This window comes from Falco naumanni, chromosome 3 (assembly GCF_017639655.2).
Source record: "Falco naumanni isolate bFalNau1 chromosome 3, bFalNau1.pat, whole genome shotgun sequence".
NCBI classification, from domain to species: domain Eukaryota; kingdom Metazoa; phylum Chordata; class Aves; order Falconiformes; family Falconidae; genus Falco; species Falco naumanni.
In genome coordinates, this window is record NC_054056.1 from 16,941,207 (window position 1) to 16,964,525 (window position 23,319).

At 39.5% G+C, this 23,319-nt stretch overlaps 1 protein-coding gene across 5 annotated transcripts; it reads right to left on the minus strand.

The window, feature by feature from the left end:
- Positions 1-1,339: 1,339 nt before the first annotated feature.
- Positions 1,340-22,028, minus strand: C3H1orf159 (chromosome 3 C1orf159 homolog). Of its 5 annotated transcripts, none has more exons than XM_040588192.1 (10): positions 21,926-22,028; positions 18,118-18,234; positions 13,494-13,584; positions 11,906-11,981; positions 9,860-9,964; positions 8,886-8,951; positions 7,413-7,547; positions 5,312-5,337; positions 4,943-4,973; positions 1,340-3,222 (listed from the first exon to the last, which is right to left on the minus strand). In XM_040588192.1, exons 3-10 carry the CDS (start codon positions 13,563-13,565, stop codon positions 3,125-3,127), a joined length of 609 nt encoding a protein of 202 aa, XP_040444126.1. In that variant the 5' UTR covers positions 13,566-13,584; positions 18,118-18,234; positions 21,926-22,028; the 3' UTR covers positions 1,340-3,124. The 5 variants fall into 5 exon arrangements, with proteins under 5 accessions (XP_040444126.1, XP_040444125.1, XP_040444128.1 ...); XM_040588191.1 differs by lacking the exon at positions 21,926-22,028 and adding an exon at positions 19,484-19,595; XM_040588194.1 differs by lacking the exons at positions 5,312-5,337; positions 21,926-22,028 and adding an exon at positions 19,484-19,595.
- Positions 22,029-23,319: the final 1,291 nt, after the last annotated feature.

The following is a 23,319-nucleotide window of genomic DNA, read 5'->3' on the forward strand; positions in this document are numbered from 1 at the left end:
AGACCAAAATCCTTCACTTCAGCTGGTAAGAAATCATCCTGATTATCTCAGCTTCTGGTACATTTGGCATTGCTTAACAACATCCTTTTTTTTTAGTTTTCTTGCAACTCCTGCTATCTCCTTTGAATTTAAGTCAACATATGCCAATATAAAAATGGTGTCATTTGCTTATAAAGCTACATTCTCTGCCAAAGAGTTACTTCCATGCCACTACAGGCAAAACCATTATGGGTGGGTTTTGCCATATGGTTAAGGTAACAAGATGTGAAGATACAGTCTACAGAAGAAGAGCCTGGCTATCCTACTGTAGATCATTCAACAGCCCTTTTTTTTTTTTAGAAAAAAAATCACCTTCAGTTCTTGTGGAGGCAATATGCCATATGAGCTGGAAAAATGATCTACTTCGGGTGTTAATTTTCCTCCCTTCTTTCTGTACTTGAAGAGGAAACACATGAATGACCTCCACAGTCATTAAAAAAAGCTCAAATGTTTATTTTGGCACAATTTAAAAATATACAAATACATTAAATATCAGGGTTCATTAAAGCAATTTTTTTAAAATATATATAGGTATGTATTATTATTTTGAAGGGGGATGGAAACCAAAACACCACATTATATATTTAATTTGACAGTGCAAACAAATGAGAAACTGTTTAGACCAGGAGTCCACTGTGTCAGACAGCAACAACAAAAGCTGAACAGTTCCTGAAACACACACACACACACAAAGTAAAAATATTTGCTGCGTTTAAAAGAGTTTGCTGGGCTGGGGGAAAGAGTATGGGAAAGGGAAGAGATGTTATCATCGAGAAAAACTTGACTGCAGAGAAGTTAAAGCATTAGATGCTTGACATTAAACTAAGTTACAAGATAGGATGAGATAGGGTTCAGACAGTACAATGACGTGAATGATCCTTCAATAATTTATGTATAGAAAGAATATATTAGCAACTAAGCAATATACAAGAATGCACTACCATCAACAGGTTTGCAAGCAGGAACTCCCTGCTTTCAAAGTTGCAGTTTCTTGGCATTATTTGCATAGTTACTCCTTTTCCTTCGCAGTTAGGAAAATATTCAGCAACTAAGTTCAGGAAAAACCTATGATCTCCAGACATAATTTCTACCTGTGGAAAATCGCAGCAGCACAAAGATAACAAGACATCAAAAATGACAGAAACAAAACTGCCACCTACTGAACTTGGAACATCTGAATTATAAAGCACAATTTATGTTGAAAACTGAAGGGTCTCAAAATGGCTTTGTCTGCTGTCTTAACCTTCTCTTCTATTGGTCAAAAACTAATTTATCATTGTGATAGACAATCTTAAATTTCTCCATACTGCAATTCAGGCTTGCCTTTTTTTTTTTTTTTGGCACAGGAGTCTCTTCATGGTTTGTTCTTTACCCCCAATCTTTGCCCTAACTTGTTTGGATGCTACAAGAGATCGCATTACCTTGTAAAGGGGAGCTATAAAATACAACTGCACTGAAACTTACACAGAAACAGGTCTATTCAACAGATAAATATATCTCCTCTCATTCCAGATCTCATCTTTTTGCTTTGAATAAACTTTTAACCACAGAGAAAGGGAATCTGGGTCACAAGGTTTGGACTCTCCATATGGATGTCATGTCAACTCAAGACAGTTATGTTCACATTTTCCTGAAAAAGAGAACCAACTGCTCCAGTTTATGTTCATGCCAATGGATGCTGATGAAGAGCTTCCAAGTAATTTATTTTAGGAGCACAGACCCATAATGGAGTGCCAGCTAAACCAAAACAGGCAACAGCAACACAGGTAGGTGGGAATGCACAAGCTGCATAGTTATAATTTCACATATGGTGACAGTGACACTTCAACCAATTTAGCAACCTCAGGTTTTTCACTTATTTCCCAGTCACCCACTCTTATGCCCATACCACTGTGTCCATGATGCCAATATATGTGTTCACATGGCAACAGAGTCAACCATACCAGGAAATAAATCAGGGAAGGATAACCTAGCCAAGAAGGTATTTTACAGCTACTTTAATTTCCTGATCAAGTGACTACTCAGCCACACAGCTGGCATAAGATGGGCCAGAACAAGCATCTGAGAGCAGGGGTATTTAGGCTGGCACTTTCAACAAGGAAATATTTGTTGAGCTCTGTCATAAGGTGCTGGCCTGCAGATGTCAGGCACGTTAACAAAGGGCTTGACCAAACAAACCCCTTATTGCATTAGCAGAAATTCACTTGACCTCTCCAGTTTGTCTCAGATGGATGCACAGCTACCCTGCAGGAATTTTGGTTTCCCTTCAACTACTGTGTTAAAGGAAGGAAGCTATCAGAGACAGCCTTTGCAGGACAGACATAGCAGCCTATCAGTTACAAAGCCATAGCAAATGGCTCTTTATCCAAGGACAGAGTTGAAGCCAATTGGAAAAGCTTCCCAACAAATTCCCACCCTTGGGATTGGACCCATACCGACCATGGCCTTCAAAAGCACCAAGAACAACAGTATCTGGATAGTGGGTCTACATTCACAGTTAAAACCCAGGGTCAGCTATGTCATAGGCTGAAGAGGATGCTTCAGGAGCCATCGTTTTTTTGCTTCAAAAGGATACTGTATGTTAAGTATCGTTATACTGTCCTACAACATTAAAGCAGTGGCACTTAGTGTTAGCATTTACAAGTGGGTCCTTCAAACAAGTCCACATCCTTGAGTAATCGCAGTATTTTGTGTTGGCCTGCAGCACTGAGACATTCAGCTCTGGGGGACACAGAACACATCACAACACAGGAAGAAGAACTTGCCAAAACTACAAGTGTACCAAAGAAAGGCAGATTCTTTAAAGACTTAAAACACAGCATCTGTAGGAGACAAATGAAACCACAGAGCTGGAATAGTGCATTTCAAGATCACCAAAGCAGTTCACCAAACTGGATGTAGCCTGCCATCAGTATCTTTGCATTAGTTCACTTCTCTGTTAACACTTGGCACAAACCCTTTGATACGGTAATTTGGCTTCCATTTAGGTCAGCTGCTTGCGATGTTTTCCTGGCACTTCAGTGGATTCAGAAAAAGTTTCTTCGACACTGTGTACACTTATAAATTCCTCAGTCAAGAATGAAGGCTAAACATTGCTGACCCTGGTTTCGGAAGAAGAGATCATAGCAGCAGATGCAGACGTCACTAGTGACCGTTCTCGTCTGACATATCGTGGCTTCCGAACTGAAATGGTGGGCACAGAAACATCATTAGCACCTGCTGTATAAACATGCCTTTATCATTAATTCATAATATCACATGCCATCCAATGATTCCTGACTGACCAAAGTCATTCTGGACCTTAAAAAAACCCACAAAACCAACCAACCAAAAACCCAAAACAAACCACAAAACCCCCTACAATGAGCTGATATAGCAAAAATCCACAAATAAACTTTTTTAAACAAGCTTCTAATGGCCTATTAAGTAAAGGTGCTCATTACAAACTGGCATTTCCGTTATTTGTGAGCATTTATAGCACTTTTTAAGCCCTAACAAAAGCCCCCTCAACTGTACTTTCTTTTTAAACAGAAGTATGAATTAAGGTAAGGAAACTGACTTTTCACAAGCAGCACTGGCTGTCAGTTTAACAGCCAGACCCAGACCAATTTTGGAACACATCTACAAAATGTTTAAAAGTTAAAGACTGCATTAATAAAAATCAAATTTTAATTATAGCATCTTGATTAAAAAGGCCTATGCATGCATAAGAAGTGAGACCAGAAAATTTGCTGAGCTTAAGTGGCCATTATTTCTCAAGTTTTTTTACAAGATTTGGTCTGTCTCACTTTTGAGTCACCAGGTTCTGTCATTGTCTTGAAAGTACACAGATCAAGCATAGAGACAAGATATTTTACCGTATTACCCTGGCCAAATAAATCCAGTTTCCTAGCCACTCTAAATTAAATTTCATGTATGTAAAATTTTCTGTCGTTTGCAAAACATAACCTTCCCTACCTACTTCTTTTTGAACTTTGTTACATGGTCAGAGACACTTAAAAGAATGCCTTGATTTGATTAGGTGCAATCCAATGCCCTTTTAAATATGTATTTTGGGAGAGCCACATTTAGATATTTCATGCTTTATCAGGCTCCCACCGGCTCATTAATAAGAGCAGCACGTACTATTTCCTAGAAGTAGCACAAATTTAGAGGCCCACCAAAAAGAAAGTTTTTGCTCTTAGATTACCCAGATCTGGTCTGAAACAGTGGACTAGAGCACAAACTTCTCAGTAATATTTATATGTAGAAATTACAAAAAACTGGGGAGGAAAACTGAGACATGCCAATTAGTTGAAATCTTCCCCAAGAAATAAATTTCTGCCGGAGTTTCACATGAATTAAAGAGACAACCTACAAAAACTCCACACCTCACATATACACACAACTGTATATTGCAAACAGTCTATGTTATTTGTTTGAAGAAGCTAATAAGCTTCAAATCAGCAAGCTTGAAAATGAGTCAACGTGGCATCATCAAGAAGATTCCAGTCCTGAAAACAGATCCCAGGCTGAATAATTTATTTTTGAGCACTTATGAAAAAATATTGCATCTAGTTGTAAGGCTCTGTCTGTTAGGGCAGGGAAGTCAAAGATCCATTTTAGGAGCTGTCAAAGATCTATTTTAACATAAAGTACTCCATCAATACTGTATGCCTACATTAATTAAAGCAATAAATCCTATCAAAAAGGTCTACTAGACAGATTTCATTGAATTTCTGTCCCCTCAACAGATTCCACAGTTTATACCAGGCTTTACAGGTGATTGTTTTGACTTTCTGTGTGTTCTTTGCATATCCACTTTGAGATAGTCATTGCCTGCTTTTTCAATAATGAGCTGCATAAAAGGGAAGCCAACAGGTAAAATATTTATAGCAGCATGCCCCAGAGAACAGTTCCTCACCTGAAGAAGCTGGGGGAGGTATCATGGATGCCTGCATAACAGAAGAATGATCATGTCAAAAAAAGCACCTTTTGTCCTCACAGTCTTTCATTAAAAAACACAGGAACATTATTCTAGGGATCCGATGATATTTACTGTGTACATAGTCTTTCCTGGAGAAAGTAACTAGAATCCATACGGTCAGATATTCATCTTTCACCTTTTTTTCCAGTTTGGACAGAAAAACCCAAAACATCTTTTTTTTTATTATTTCAGCCTCTCATACATCAGACTAAGTAGCTCCCTAATGAACTGGTAAAACTTTTGAGTTATTGCTTACTTTATGTTTTATGGTTGCTTGTTCCTATTGGAAGGACAGAATTTACTTACTGTTTCACTAGGCTGGAGAACAGATGCTAAAAGAGAGAGAAAGAGAGAGACTAACCATCATTTATCTAGAAGGGTAGAACTGCTAGTTTTCTAAAAACACATGCATGCAACAGAATAGTTCTATTGTTAAAAAATAGATCTTTGTCACAAAGACTACCAAAATAGATCAGAACATTCAGAAATCCCATTAGTAGAATACATTGTCTGTAGGACTCTTTTCAAGATTAGAGATAAATGGTTGCAAAGGTCTCCAAGAACGACTTATTTTGCTTTCAAAGAAGGTAGCCACAGCAGTATTTCTCTAATATGAAGAGGTTTCAATAGGAAAAATGGCACTTTGAGCCAACTACCAGAAAAAGGCAGTACAAATATATAACAATTGAGCAGTGAAAGATGCAACCGTTTTATACAAGAGGTTGCTGCCTTTATTGGCCACATGATAATCATCATCCAGACAGAATGAAAGCTAACATGATAATAAGCCAGATCATTTTTTCTAATGCTTCTCCTTCAAAGGAGGACATCAACACTTCAGCCTGCTGGACCAGAGTGAGCTACCAGTACAAAATGGGGAAGTCAGGCCAGTATCACTGAAGCCTCAACAGAGGCCTGGTGCCCTGCCACCTTAGAAATGTCATAGGACAACAGCTCTTGACCCACTTAGAAACTGAAGGAGAATCTTGTACTAACTAAATCTACTTAAAGACACGTGCAAAAGCAACCTAGAGGTTTCAATATGGCAGTTGCGATTAGGAAACAAACAGTTCCTGTGGCACTGATCATTTTAGACTTCAGGTAGCTACTGTTTTATACTTTCACATGAAATTATACCCCAGAGACTGGAAATGTGATGTTCCATCAAGTTACTACTGACTAGATACAACATTCTTAGCCAAACAATGGATTTGTAGTGCTCCACCCACTCCCTTCTTTTTCTTTTTAAGCTTATTTCTATTGTGGTAGTCTAACTTGAGCTTGGTCCTATAAGACATGAATGAAAATAAAAGGTCTATTTGTTCAGCAGACCCAACCAGTAACCAGCTTGCTTTCAACAGAAGGAGCTCTAACACAGCAAATATTGTTATGGAGGTTGTCATGGGAATCATTCAAAGGGACTGCACAGAAGGGGTGAGACAGAGCCATAGATGAGCCTCAGCTTCATGCAAAACACTGGGCGAAATGGAGACTTCACCTAGACACACAGAACAACTTCACAGAAACTGAAGCATCTGAAAAAGCCAGAAGTCTACGTAAAGTCTTGGTGCCCTAAGGCTAAGCACATCCCAGGTATTCTCTCCCTAGCTTTTCTGGAATCACTTTGGCATAAAGTCAGATCACTGCATTTCAGTTACATGGCTTCATTTCTCAGTAACATGAATGGCAGAAATAAAGAAAAGATTTCATTATAAGTGAACACTTCAGCTTTTCTTTTTTTTTTAAAAAAAGGCAGTTAACTCTTCCAAGCCCACATAAATCCTGCATTTAAAGGGCAAGCACATGAATGAGTAGTGCAATAATGAGAAACCTCAAATTCCATTCCCTTTCTCCTGCTGCTGGTATAACTGAGGTAAGTAGACTGCCCTTTAGTATTATAGTTCCCTTCTCTTGAAACAAAGAATAAACAACTGCTATTTGTAAAGCTTTAGAAGTGTCTGGCATTTTGTGTACTGAAATAAACAAGTGTTATTAAGTTCTATAAAAATGCCCTCTGTGCAAAAGCACCGCCTGACTTTTTTTTTCTTCCTCCTTTTTGAAATCAGCTATCTAATATTCAGTGACAACTAATATCAAGCATTGTAGTCTGGTAAATCTTTGAAAGCTACAAAAAGCAATAGCTGGGTTAGTGAGAGATACCGTGTGATATGCACCCACCTAAGCACACTTAGACTGACCACACACATACTCTGCATTGCCATGAAAACATGATACTCCTAGCAGGAGAAAATTTGTCATTACTTTGCATTGCTTTGGATGATCAAAAGACATAGCAGGAGCTACATTAAGTTAGAACAGACATGAAGAAATTTAAAAGGTTTTAAATTAAGAAACAGAGCAAGGGCCAAAACTTCAGAGATTAAATAGACAATTAGAAGTATTTTACCTTTGTTTCTTCTGTAGAAAACATTAGGAAGTTTATTGGCACGTTTGAGGTAGAAGAAAGAAGCAACAGACAGAATCAGGAATAAACTGATGAAAAAAGTCCCTAAGATGAGAGAGGCTGCCACTTCTGGGCCCCCTGTACAGGAAATAAATAAAAAAAAAAAGAAAGGGGAAAAAAAGAGGGGAGGGAAAAGACTATTATTGACTAGAAATTTCTTCTAACAGAAGGGTAAAAACAAAGGAAAAAAACCTCAGTGATTTTTTTTAAATATACATGTAGACCTCACTGAAACATTTGCAAAGATCTTTCAATACTCATTTCATTAAATGAGCAACTTCCCCAACCCCACCTGACAAATGTCAGGAAAGCCTTAGTCTCTACTTTCCTGAAGACAGTCACAATTTTTTCATCCATCATTCTGTTTCTTTTACATAACTTTCAAAACCAGTGCTGGGAGGCACTCAGCGTTAACATTCTTTTATTCCTTAAAGTCTCCTAAAGACAGGACTAGCCAACAGACGACATACCAGTGGTACAGTACACCCAGTATTATGTTTTCCACAAGTGACTGATATGGAAACCATCGCAGGGAGGCAGACATTAGCAAACTGTGCCCTCCCCCCCCTCGATTCTGCTCTCCCTCAGAAAATGCCCTGTAAATTTATTCTGCTCTTTTATTTATTTGGAATTATGATCCCAAAGAGGAAGTATTTTAAGAAACAAAAGTTGTTTATGATCTTGCAGACAAACTAAGACAACAGATCTATCTGATAAGCTCTGTTTGAGAAGTCCACACTCTGAAGAGCACCAGATACTTCAAGTATACACACATGGCAAATGTTAGAAAGGGCTCAGCAGCACCCAAGTTTGACATGGCTGTTTAGCATTCCTTTTTAAGAGTGCTGATGGTAAACACTCACCCTGTAACACTAAATCACTTCATGCAGTATCCTATCTCTTGCTAAAGTGTGCAATGCTGCCATCTAAATATTCTCAATTTGTATTATTCTTACCAGCGTCGAACAAGTATTGTTAGGAGACTAAGCAGAAATGACTGGCCAGCAGTGATAAAATCAACCTACAGAAAGGCTAACCAAGATGTAACCGATGTGTAACGTATTGCCTCACTACTAAAATGAAAGCTCTTGCAGCATGAGGTTCAAGACTCAAGTTATGGGGTTTCATAAATCACCAGCTCAACCCGTACCAGAAGATCACTTGAAGATCACTAAGACAAGATGAAAGAACCATTCAGTAAAATAGTGTTACCTCAAAATTCAACTCTGGGACTTATAAAAGACTCTTTTTGACAAGAAGCAAGAAAAAGTAGAAATGGCTACTGCATTTAGAATTAAACATATGGTACAGAAAAACATTATTTTACAACTTGTTTCAAATGCCATGACATGAAGTGGCTGGTATGCAGTGAACAATCACAAAGCCTGCACTCAGTAACTATTTCCATTTACTCACCTATGTTCTGTATGAAAGGAGTTACGGTGCTTATATTCATTTGGAAATTCATTCCTCTGATACCAGCTGTAATCAAAAAGAATTTTTTAAAGTAAAATCTGACAAAACCTACAGATTTATTGAAAATCTTGGTAAAAAGCTATTACACTTCTCAGTAATTGTTTGAAGTTGTATAAGAATCCCGATATCTCCCATGAAAAATCCATTCTTTACATCACTTCTGAGAATTTCAAAAAAAAAAAGGAAGCAGACAAGCATCATCACAATTTGTCCAAAAAGAAAATCATTCACTAGTGCATTTCCCAGAAACTTAGATAAAGTTTCTTATCTCTTTCATTAAAAATATTTAGGAAGGAACTGAACGGTTCTCACCTTCCAAACAAAGAACACATACAAAATTAATCTAGCCTTCTTAATATAGATTTTTCAAAGAACTCAAGTACAGTCTGAGCTATTTTGTGCTCTGGAGAAGTCCCTAGCAAATGCCCACAGCATATACCTTTTTCTCACAGCAGAAATTAAAGCAGCCACAAAATTCAGTATTCAATGTATATTTGATACAGGTCCCACCTTGTAAGTTTAATCATTTTGATGTTTAGGACTTTATTTTAAAAACTTACACTGGGCAGAATGATTTTTTTTTCGGGGTGGGGGGGTGGGGGCTGTTAATGTTGCATTTGTCTTTGCAGATTAGGTACTCTAATATATAACACTATTTTGATCCCCGCATTCCCACTTGGAATAGTTCCACAGCACTCTGCAAAGTTTCTGCAAATTTTCCTTAAGTTTTGTTGCATGTTCAAAAGCTCAAAGTTACATCAGGACTTTGGAAAAAGTTGAAGTTTTACCGGAGGTGGGGGGGAATCTACAATATTTGATGCCTTCTTGAACAGTCTTTACTGCACCATGCATGCATGAAGAGATCTCAGTGCCAAGAAACACCCATCAAAATAAAGGAATGGTAAATGACTCACTATTTCTGCATTCAGTTAGATTGGAAGCAGACGAAACAGGAAGGGTTTCATTTTTGCATTTAATGCAGCTGCTACTACCATCTTCATTCCATCGCCTGTAACAACCTGCATAAGATGTACTGAAGTTTGAAAACAACAAAAGCGACACTGGAGATATTTCCTAGTCTTCAAAAAGAGGCAGGGGTAACAGAAATTCCCTCCCTTTGGTCTACTGGTTACAAGCATCTCCTGCTTCCTATTATATTACACAAGTTAAAAGGTTTCATTTCAAAGTGTTTACTCCAGAAAAGATATAACCTTTTTGAGGGCCAAAAAGGAGTTACAAGCAAAGGACTCCCAGAGGGCAATTTCAGCACAGCTCCATTCACTGCTTCACATGTTTTAGTTTTGAGAAAAACAGGAAGCGTAACAACCTGTAACTATTCCAAACAATACTAGAAAAGCAGGAGAATTTTATGTTTATTTTCAGAGGCCATACACCATTGAAACAAAATGTAATGCCATTTTAATATATAGCACTGAAAACAGAAGTAGGCAGGGACAAAGATGCTGAGAACCAGAAAGAGTATACTTGGATGAAAAAAGATGCTGGCATCTCTATATTCAATCACTTGAAGTGCAGCAAGCTAAAAATATGAATACTGCCATAATACAGTCTTTTTCCTGTGCCTCAGTCCTGTCAAGTATTGTACTATTTGTTTCACTTTAAGAAGAACCCAAGCCTGTTTAAACTATTCTGTGACAGATGGCGAGTGTTTTATATCAGTCACCCTACCATGCAAGCTGGAAACTGATTAAACTTTAATCTTGGCCTATGTCTTTGATGTTCAAATCTCAATTTATGTTTAAATGCACATGCTGCTATGTCTTTGTTAAGAAAAAAATATTTTAGGGCACATCTTCAGTAACAACTTCATTTTACACAATAAAGCTGTGGTGGTTTGACTTGAGACATGAAGATTCCTATTAGATCATATTACAGTCTACACTTAACAGAAAAAATACTGGGCTGGCTAAAATCCAGTTCTATAGAGCCCTGCACTGAACTGGTATCAATTATCCCATAAAGCAAACCATTAGTAAGGTGCTGATTTTAAAACAGCTCTGCTGCTATGTTTTCCTTAAGAGAGAAGCAGTATGTTTGATGCCCACAGTAATAAATTACTTCTGACATCTAATCTAAAACCAAACAGACCCGATGTAAGGGCAAAGACTTTCTACAGTAATAGGAAGGAAGCATCAAAGCACTCATCGGACACCAAAGATAGGTAGATTATCAATTTACAATAAGATTTAAAAGAACACAATCCCATAACTTAGAGACAATTGTTTATACCGTATCTAAGATCATTTAGAAGCAGAAATGAATGCAATAAACGAAGCAACAGTTAGAGAAGCTAACAAACCAGTAAAAATAGATATGCTTAAAATGCTTTAACAACCAGCACAAAGAAGTGACTGAACCGAGAAGTGGACCCCAATTTTTAAAAAGTCATGAACTCTCCTGTTACTATGGGCTCTGAAGCCATTTTCCCGCCTTTACTCTCAGATTTTAAATAAAACGGCATTAAAAAAAAAAGTACCCTTTTGCTACTGCTGGGAGAGTGACACAAGTTTTTAACTCGATTTAGAAGAAAACAACTCTACATATATGGCACAAGGAAGAATGAGGCATTCTGTGCTAACAAGACAATATTGAAATTATTCTTAAAGTTCCCTTAGATACGCATTACAGCATTTTTGCTTTTTTTTTTTTAATGCTCATTGTATGGGCTTTTAAGCATTTACAATAGCTCTTACATAATCCAACTTCACACTAAATAAAAGATAAAGAATAACCTTACTACTAGCTGTCTATTCTCCTTAACATGCAAAAACAACATTTCACGTCATAAGAAACATTACCTTCTTTATACAGAGGAAGAAAGACTTCTATAGGTAGATGCACTAATTATTTTTTTTCACTCGTCAATTAATCAGGTGCTGTATTTTGGTGTTAACTGTCAAAAACAATCTGGAATTTTATTAAGCAATGACACACTATACCTGGACTGCACTGGTTGGTTACTGGACAGGAACTGTTTGAATCCAACATATCTACACAGCATTCTGTTTCTGAAACCTAAGAAAAGTAATTACATTACATTTCACACAGGTAAGTTTACTAAAATGCTTCAACAACAAAAATCTATAGATAACATAGAGGAATAAGCAGTAACTGCACTTAAAACGTGCTGCAACTTTTTCTTTTTGCATTAAGCAACCTTACAAGGAAAGAACAAGCTCAATGCACTATCAAGCTGATTTTGACCTGGCAGCAGCCACCCAAATGAACACTTTGAGAATAAACGCACACTTGGCTGTTGACATGAGACAAAGCCTCAAAAAACTGCTTTAGAAATGTCCTTCACTGAAGAATTTAGGAAGTGTAATTCAGAGGGGGAGTTATCCTTCCCACAGCATGACACAGATGCCCTGACAGGTTTGCTTAGAAATACTATTGGCAAAATAACTGGAAAAAAACAGTTTTCACTAAATGCCCATATTGCAAGTGATAACATCTTTATTGGGCAGAGCAATCCAGCAGAACTACAAAAGCTTCTTCCTTCAACATTTAATATAGAAGAAAAACCTCACATACCCAGAAGGCATATAGTTTATTTTTATTTTTTGTTTATATAAAGCCAGTTTCAAAATTATTTACAAATTGCAACAAGCTGTGACATAAGCTTAGAGAGAAATGGTTGTTGAAAACCCTGTGGTTCTTTCGATATATATGAGTAAAATCCCATATAGACCTGGGCATATATCCACTCTCTGGATCTGTACAAGAAAAATAAGCCACAGATTTCCCACACCTTTTACAGTTTTGCAGGTACATTACCCTAAAAAACACAGCAAGTGAAAACAGTCTTAAAAAGGGATGAAGGATTCTTGGTCAAAAGTAACAAGACCTAACCTATATTCAGCCATCGAAGGAACTTAAATATACCTAACACATAACAGCCAGTATTCTGCTTATCAGCAAAAGCCATCAAATCCAGGGGTGGGAAAGCTCAAAGCTATCAGAAGAAATGGTTGGGACTGTCAAAACTGAAATTAGTAGGGTGACTTCACACTGTTAGTGCATCATGAGGAGGCAGACTACAGTAAAGAACTAGATCTATAGATAGCATGCTTAAGACCAGTTTCTTAGAAAGTTTTGTTGGCCAAACTCTCCTGCAAGCAGAATTTTAGTCTGACATTCTTCTACGACTGCAAGCAGTGTTTGCCTCAGAGCTTCTCAGTCATTTGACAAGTTAACATTTGGGTATCCATGTTTCAGATTGCTTGTAGTTAAACTGCCAAGCAGCTTGAAAAGTGTTTTTTTATCATCAAGGTGCTTTTTCTACATGGTGTGAGGCATTATCAGTTGCATCCCTGCTAGCCTACAAGCACACGACTAGGAAGAATTCAATGCTTTAATAGGCAATCAGCCGTCATAGCAAATTGACTCACTGTATGACTGCTAGCAGTATAGGTCATTTCTGTTGAATTAGAAAGCCTTCCATGAACTGCAGTGTGAGAGGAAAATAATCTGATTCTCCTGTTTTCGTAGCACCTAGCATGACAAAAAACATGATGAAGTACGTACCGAACTTTCAGTAGATTTGCTCGCAACTTCTGCTATGAGTCTAGTTAAGAGAAGGACATATGGCACCTCCATGCCCAGGAAAGATGCAGATCTAAATAAGAACAGGGAAAGAAATTAGAATGTCTTATTAATGACAGAGAAGTTATACTTCCCCTTTGTCAAGGAACTTTTGCCAACACATTCCTTTTATTTGAATGCAAAGGCCTTTAAATCAAATATGCTAGGGAGGAATGACTTACCTTGCTTCAAGATACAAATTTGAGACAATCAGAATTTTCCCTCCAGCTGCAGAGGGGCAGGTTTCTGGCTATGGTAGACTGCGGTTGCTAAGAAACAAGGAGCCTTATCAGTTTGCTCTGAACTGGGCCATGCAGAGACTATTCCACACCCAGGATCTAAAAATCAATGTGATTGCAATAGAACGGTTACAGCCTGGCACCACCACTGATAAGCCTCCCCACAGCTACAGGCTCCTCTGGCTGCAGCATTGAACTCCAATGGATTTGTATCGGGACAGAGAACACATGCCACTTTGAAAAGGCAATACTGCAATTAATTTCTCCCATGACAGCACAGTCATGAAACATTAATGAAGTCTGTCTGTTAATAAGTAGTATTTCTCAATTGCCCAAGAACAGACCTTGCCAACGTGGAACAGAATATTGTGGACAGTCTGCTACAAGCCTTTTTCTCTTCCCCTCCACCTTTGCCATGCAGCTCCACACGCAACCTAAAGCAAGCCCACATTTCTTACATTAAATTGTTTGGATAAACTAAAAGGCACTATGTCATGCTTGATCTGCATTTTTCAGATATTCCCTATGTCAATATCATAATATCTGCCTATTTTCTAGTCAATATAATGTTGGAAGCCACATCCAGTTCTCAAAACTATTGTATGTGCAGCCTGGTAGCTTTAGGAAAACAGTGTCTTTCATACTATAAATAAAACATTGGGACAGGCAAGGCCCTCTAACCAGAGCATAGTAAGAGGAAAGCGTCTGACAGAAAGCGTTCAACTGTAGGAGAAAACTCCTTAGTGACTCATTTCACAAACTGAAATTCATTACTATTTTTGTTAAATAAAAATCCCGTGGATGAGTTTTCAATTACTGCAAAATATGTATCATGACCCTTGGCAAGTTGTTTTTCTGAAGAACAAAATCATCGAGCAGTTCCTGTGATTAATTTCCGTTCAGGTTTTTAAATCATTTACACATAGTCTGTTGCCTCAACTTCAAAATAAGATTAGTTCAGCTTGGTGGGAAAACTTGCTATTATCCCCTGCTATCAGCTGAAGTCCCAGATCAAGGACTGAAAATCCTGAAAACCAAACTCATCTTACTGCTACAACTAATTTCCGCAGTTAGTGAGGACTGGGGCAGAGCAGGAAAAGCTTGCACTGTGGTAATACATTCCAATTTAAGCATAACAATGGATGCCAAGTCTGTCATCGTCAAGCTGCAGCACCCATCATTTCATCAGTTCGCATTTACATACATATAAATAAAAAGACACCTATACTAAAATGAAAAGCAGACAGTCAATAAGTGCACAACGTGTGCAATGCCAGCTGACAAAGGATGAGCCACTGCCTGATCAGCCTTGCTGCTGGCAATGTAGATTATAGGAACCAAGGAATGTCAGCAGCGATGAGCCTTTGTACACACAGAGGTCCTCCAGAATGAGATACTCAGTGCTAGTTAGCTTCAGAAATCGTACCGACACCACACCCTGGAGCAAAAATTAAGATGTATTACGGCAGTTCACAGAACAGCTGGAAAGTGATGGCACTGCCAAAAGCAGCAGGGAAAATTTAGCTTTGGGAATTCTACACAAAGATGGAAAGATACATTTCTGATCTACAGCTGAGCTTATAAATTGCTGACCAAAAAGCTTTAATGTTATTTGTCAACAACACCTGAGGTGACAAGGTTCCTCAAATGCAAACACCTGTTTTAACAAAAAGGTGAAGTCATCTCAGAAGATAAAAGGAGACAAACTTTCTAGAGTGCAGTACATACCCCCAGAAGGCAAGAGCACCTAGCTTAGGGCTTTGATAGTAAGTTTCTTCTTGAGCACATCTGAGCAGGATAGAATCTACTTAGGACTCAAGAAACCCTTGCTGATGTAGGTGTTGCACCTGTGTAGCTTGACAGAGAGCTTTCCACTTGTGTATGACAGTATAAAAGAACTTATATAAATGCTATAAATAATTTTGGTTTAGATCACATTTGGTGTAACTTTAATATGCATGTTTAACCTTGTAAAAACAATATTTTTTTCTTTTTATACCTTTCTATTGCAGTAAAAATTGAGTATCACAAATCTAGGATTTTTCAAGGCAGTCCAGCAGAGCTTAATGTTAAACCAATCCTCACAATGTGCAGATGGATGGATGCATTTTAAACAAATACATATGCAGAGTTGTCCTTAATATCTATAAGCTTTCTACGATCTGTCTTCAGAAATGAGATATTGCTTCTTGGCTGAGAAAGATTTCCTCTGGGGAAACCAGAGTTGGTAAAGACAGTTGCTGATAAATTCTTCATTGATTTGGATGCTACGTACAGATTTTTGTCAATACCCGACTATTATAATAGCTGTAAATACGAAAAAAAAGGCAGATGAAGAAAGAATTTGCTTAAACAAGTATATTCTCGTTAGCTAGAAAAATACTTATTTTCAGGAACAAGTCATATTAAACAAGAAAACATTCGTGAAACTAGCCACTTTAAGTGCCAGATCTTCCTCTTTGTGCTATACAGCATAAATTCAGTATTGGTTGCTGTTGCATTAAAGGAGAACGGAATAATTTAGCAGGAAATACACTCACCCACCCCCTGCCTTCAATGTACTGCCTTCTGTTTTTCCCTAAAGGGTTGTTATAATATTAGATATGTAATTCCCCCCTCCAAGCAATGTCACAACAGTTGCATTTCCATTCCTGAAATAAAACAGGATACTAATCAACAATACTGTTGCATTTATGGGCAGATACTTGTTCACAGCCACTAGTGATTGTAACAAACTAGAACATCTGCCCTGCAGCTGTTCCAATAGAAACAGGACACCAGATCTATTTGCTCTCAAATCATCAGCCAATATTTTTTATTTCTGTGAGAGAGAGACAATACCTAAGCCTTTTATATATATATATATATATGTATATGTATTTGCTGTCATTTGGTTGGTTTTTGTTTGAACCGGTTTTAACTACAGCAAAAGGAAAGCAAGAGATGAACAAGCTGCTTTAAAGCTTCCAAACAAATGGGATTTATTTTATGTTTACTCAATTTACATTTTACTCCAGGTCCCAAAACCACTTCTTCACATCCTACTGGATTCTCTTATCAGCTAGTAAAAATTTGATGCTTATTAACATAATATATAAATAACATCTGTCTGAATAATGCAGAAATTCAAGTCATGAATGTAACACTAGGTATCTTTTTTAGGGTAATGCCCATGAAAGACATCAGACTTAAGCATCTATAATCTTTCTATGCAGTAATATGAAAAATAGATATATTTTATTATAGAGATACAGATATATTATAGATAGCGTTTCCTAAAGTCTGGTTGTGCCACACCTCAACAAGGTTGGAAAGAGCTTGTGACTAGTAAATCAGAAAATAACTCAAGTGCATAGCATCCAAGACAGCAACATCAAGTAGGGATTTGTACTGTTAATTGGCCTCCCCATACAAAACCACAGAAGTAACACAACTCATGGTACTGCTTTGCAGCCACAAGTCAATCAACCATTCTATTGCCAACACAAACAATATTTTACACCATAATTTTAACTTTAGAAAGGAAAAAGTCCTACAGCCTCTAGGACATTCAGTATACACAAATACTAACCATGCCTCTGAATGAGGTAGCTGAGGGTTTTTTTAAATTAAGTACGTGAATTTGATCAGGACTGGACACCCACAGCAAAACAATTTACAAGCCTACAGAATGTGTCTCATGTTTGGCAGCATTTTCTCTTTGGATTATGGAAAAAAGATAATGTCATGCACAAACTGGAGCCTAGAGTAAAAAGTATTATGCCCGAGATGCCAGAAGAGTTCTGAGAACACAGACATTTTAATTAAAACAAGTATTTCACACCAGAGTTCTACATTTGAAACAAATCTCAAATCACTGTCAACTTGGATCTCAAGTGCCACAATACATGTAAGATAAACACATCAAGATTCACTAAGGGAATTCTTCCTCTTGTAGCTTTTAAAAAAGAATGCAAACAATTCATGAACACTAAGCACTAGAAGACTTGCCTCCCACTCCTGGAAGAAAGCATTCTTTAATTCATCATTATGTCCACATTTTCAGTATCTTTCTTGCCTGAAGTATTCTGGAGCATTGTTTGAGCAAGGTAATTTTTTCAGGTACATGGAAAAAGATGACAGTAAAAAGAAACATTGCCTAAATTTCAGGTAGTTTTGTAATCCACTTGGCAGATCAGAGTCTGAAACTATACCACACTCATTCTGCTACCAAAGGCTTTTTAATTTTTATGTGACCTCAAATCAGTCATGATAAAACAGTGATACCAGAAAAGTCAAAACGTAGTCTCACAAACGACAGATTTGTAGAGGCCTGAACTCTCACTTACCAGCTCCTTCAGAGGTATGCACTAGAACACTGCATCTTCCTCAGCTCACACAGAACGCTTGTGGTATGCGGTTTACTGCTGATTTCTCATTAACACTGCAACTGTTTCACAATAAACCTGCCTGGTAGAAGAGCAGATATGGGTTGTGCTTAGGACAATCTTTTATAAACAAGGCTGAAGGAGGACTTGTTTTTCCAGCTTTCTTAACATACACCCATGAAGAGAACTGCGATCCCCACCCTTACATCAAAATGATTATGTAATAGGCCAGCAACCAACAATTAAAAAAACACACCTTCTGCTCAAGACAATTAAGGTATCTACTTTAAGCTAGGCTTTGCTTTAAAAGCAGTTAGATACCTGGAATGTGCCTAGAGCACACACTAATTCACACTAACTGAATTTAGTGTCGCTCAGTCAACAAAAACTTGGCAGTAACACATTCTGCTGTTGCAACAGCCGTTGCAGCCTTGAAAAACTGTGAGCAGAAATGAATACTAGTGTGATTTGGTTGCCAGTAGTGTACCCTACACTACAGGGAAAGATGCTTCGGAACCTGAACATATGCATGGCCTGTTTAGGGTCTGGGGGTTTCACCAAACAGTGCAACAAAAATGTGCGTACAGGGGTACGTATTTGCTCAAAGTTTCCCCAGGAAAAGAAAAACCCAACGAACAACAAAAAGCCATGGAACACCCACAACCCTAAAAAGTCTCGCATTGCCAAAAAAAGGGTAGTAAACCGAGTTAACTAGGAAAAAAGTATCCAAAGTTTTACTGGGCCATGGGAATGAGACGATTGGTTTCCAAACGCCTCTCGAAAATACCACGCTCCAACGCAAACCGTCTCAGGAAGGCAGGAGCCTTCAGCAAACCCGGGCACAGAAGAGCGCGGGGCGACTCTCCCCCGCTTCTCCCTACACGGCCACGGCCGCCGCCGCCCCCTCGCCCGCCGCCCGGCCCACCGCGAGCCCGGGGGGGGCTTTCACCCCGGGGATGCGCCCACCCCGCCGCACCGCTTGCTAAAGTCCTTCCAACCGGCGCTGCCCACCCCCAGGACGCCGCCGGGGGCCGGCCGCAGCCCGCCAGGACACCGGAGCGGAGGGAGGCCCTGGGCCGCGGCCGGCACAGCGCTGCCCGCCCGGCGGCACTGGCGGGGCCCGCTACCGCCTGCGGCCGCACTGCCCTCCCCGCCTCGCCTCACCTGCCCGGCGGCGCCTCCCACGCCCCGAACAATGGGGCAACGCCCGGGGGCTCGCCACCCGCCCGGGGACTCGCTGCCCTCCTTCCCTCCCGCCTCCCTGCACTCCGCCGCCGCCGCCCGCCGGCCGGGCCTGCCTGACCACCAGCCTCCACCGCCTCCTTACCTGAGGAAGCAACCTCCGGCAGCACCGGCGGCAGGTTCCCTTTCGTACCCCCCGCCCTCAGGCGGCGCCCTGCCCGCTCCTTCCCACGGCGCCCTGGGAGCTGTAGTTCCCGCTGCTGGCCGACGCGCAGGTTCTCCGAGGGGGCCGTTCGCTCGGAACTACAATTCCCAGCAGGCCTCGCGCAGCGCCCTACCTGTGCCCGCCTCCCCGCAGGTAACCCCCCTCCCCCCGCCCGCCCTCGGCGCCCCTCCCCCGCGCGGTGCCGCCTGGGAAAGGGAGTCCCGCGCCCGCAGCCAGGCCGAGGGCGGGCGGGGGCCGGCACTGCCACTCCCAGCGTGCCTAGCGCGGCCGCCGCCATTTTAGGCGTTGCTGGGCGACGGAGACGCCCCAGGAGGGACGGCGAAGCGCAGGCAGGCAGGCGGGGGGCTAAGGCCTTTTCACCCGTCCCTCGAGTCTTCCGCCAAGTGGGTGGTATCACGATCAAAGTGTTACAGATCTGCTGATAAGTTAGAATTAATTGACTTTATTTGATTTTATAAAATCATTTGGAATAAGAAATATATTTTAATGCAACTTGTAGTTGCACAGCAAAAGCTGCTATGAAATCCTCTGTACAGCCCTGTAGCAAGGCCAAAAGAATAGGTCAGAACCACCTAGTAGGAATGATTAGAACTTTGATAATAGACTTAAGATTCAAGATGATTGAAGATAATTAGATACAGTATTTATAGGTAAACTGGGGAGAGGATTTCTTTGTAGTTGACTAGTCTTCCGTATGTAGTAAGTGTATTGAAACGTCAGAATATAGAATTAGTGGGAACTGGGGAGAGTTGACTGGAACAACTTGTAGTTACCTGCCAAGAAACCGTGAACTTCAGTAAAAGGTAATTCGGCAGGTGGAGATCGCGACCACCGACTCATATACCACCTACCCAAATCGTACCCCAGACCCATTTCTGGACCTTTCTAACCTTTACTGCGCAGAATCAGATATGGGAGGAGAATATGTTAATGATTGTCGGGAAATACTTTGCTTATGTATGAATACTTAATGAATATGCATGAATAAGGTCTATATATGGTGTATGATTTTGAAACTTGGTGTGCGTTGATCGTGAGAGGACTCACTCACGCACCCGGCCATCAATAAAGAAGCGTCTGCTTATCTACATCACATTGGTGTCAATAAGTTCTTCATTCCGAGATTTTGGTAACAAAAGGATTAAATATTTCATTAAAGAAGCATCAGGATAGGGGACACAAGGAGGCTACGGCGCGTCTGAAATCCCCCCAGGCCTTTACTTCTTACACAATCCCTTTGGTACCACCTGACAGGGGCCTCCTGACAAGCAGCAGGCTTCCAGAGACAGAAATGAAGCCTTGAGAAACGCAGCGCAATGCTCGTGTCCAACTGGTGACACCGCCACGGGGCTGCACACCCCGCACCCCGGTAGCAGCAGGTTAACAGCCACTGCTGAAATGTGGCAGAAAGGGCAGGATCTCTTGGCAAAACTAGGACTTGAAATGGGAGCCACGATAAAAGCTGCACTTCTGATCTGAAACCTACACCTTCAGTGCGACAGGAGTTACATAGCTCTTGAAGAGGAGAATTAAAATCTCCGCCAAGTTTGAGATGTCAGTACATTTTGCCACAAGTTTAAAATACGACGATTACGACAATGTCAAACATCATTTGGGGAAAGGTATAAACTCTATAGAATGCTTTTTTAAAAAAAGAAAATATTTTGACAGATTTAAATTCTTTGAAAGTTGCTCTCTCTTGGACCACATACAAAAATATTTTTCCAGTAACGAAGAAAATAACTAGTTGAGTGTAATAACTGAATATTTATATAACTGTGCAGAAGAAAACTAAACATAGCTCTCTACAAATTCCCTAATCTGGATACCTTAGAACTGCAATGTACTGTGATTTTTTTTTACCCCAAAGTAGGTGCGATGTTTCAGAGCAGACCCTAGAATCTCAAAGAAAGACTTAAGTGCACTACTTATTCTCAAGACTGAAGAAGTCAACAGGAAAAAGCCTTCACTGAACTTTTGATACAGCAGTCCTAGAGTTTCTCCCACAAAGTGTGGGTATGCTAGAATTCAGCAGGCTTTGCTAGAGATGAAAGTGGGTGGACAGACTTGTTTGCTTTGTGCTCTGTGTCTAGCAGGCAATCATACAGCAAATGCAGCTTCTGATAAATATACAGAGTAGCAAAAGTGCTGAAACTGCATGTTTCAATTACGGCTAGAGAACCTTGAGATGCACAATTCATCCATTAGCAGATTTTAAACAATTTTAAACATTTTAAACAATTCTCAAATACGTTTGGATTCAGTAAGTTACTGGATGCAAACATACACACAAAATTATGCTATGACAAAGTATTTTGACTTAAAAGCACTACTTCATCTCAGTATCAAATTCATCCTTACCTCTTCAAAGATTAAGCCTTCTGCCTTTTATTCTGTTCACTAGCTATACAACTTTTCAATGACTTTATAGCCAGGAAAAACATTTCTTGCCTTCTTTTCTTAGCTGTGTATTGTAGTTGGCATTACTTTGTAAATGTGTCACTTGAAATTTGTTCTGCAGCTTTTTAAGTTTTTTGTGATCCATTCCCACCCCAGCCTTCTATTGGCATTTCACAAAATAGGACACTTGGCTGAATACGTAGTGTGACAGTGTGATTGGAATTTTTCTTGCCTAACAGATACAGTGCATGTAAGAGGCTGTGATTTAAATCCTATAAATAGTTTAGTAGTTGACACCTAAACTTATTACATTTTTCCATAACCAGTTACACTATAAAACTCAGTATATTTCTTTCTCTAAACATGTCTGTGCAGGAAAAGATACGCTACTTTCAAGTTTATGGGTGGAGGAAGGAAAGGTAGAAATGGTGAGTTTTGAATTTAGGGTCAACATCCATCTTAATTTATAAGGCAGAAAAAAGTTCTGCCACATGGGCGGATATAACCAGTTTTTTTGGAGGTTTTGGTTTTTTGAGGTGGTTTTGGTTTTTTTTCCCCCTCATAATTCAGGGCACTGCTGTAAAATAAAATTGCTGGAAAAGAATTGTAGATGCTGGCAAAACAAATGAATACACTAAATATCTGTCTTTCTGGCTGGTCCCATAGTTATTGCCACTGCAGTACTAAAACTAAAGTACAGCCCTTCAAAACTAGGTTACTGCTCATGAACCACATATTTTACCAGAACAAAAGAGTGAGTAAATCAATGGGCCGTACGGTTCAAATAGCTTTTTGCAATGACCTTTCCAGTCTGAGGGTGGGGGGAAAGTGGGAGATTATGGAAAGTTCCATTGTGTGGAAAAATACAAGCTACTATGACAATTCACTACAATCAGATACATGATTAATAAAATCTTTTCAAAATGTGTCTACTATACCTCAATAGTGCTTTTAAAATAATTCCGTGTTGAGTTTTTCCATTCAGCTCTGTTTATTAAGGTTCGCTCACACAACGTGTCCAGACATCTCTTCAAAGTGATGTTGGCAGACATAACTTTGCAGCGGTTTTAACTGCTGCATATTGTTTTGAGTGCCTGGCAGAAAAGGTGTCAAACTTAACATTATTTTAGTAGACAGAAAATTACAAATTGCTTCAAAATAAACAAAACAACTATGATTGCATGTTACTTAAGGGAGAGATCTAATTATCAACTCTGTTGTCAGGCTGTGAGAAACAAAAAACCCCACTCTTTTAGATCATATTATCCATTTTCTCTGTAGGGTATTTCCAGTATATCTGTGTAATACGTAGGCATCTCCAGAAACTGATATAGCTGGGAGGAAACCACACTGTT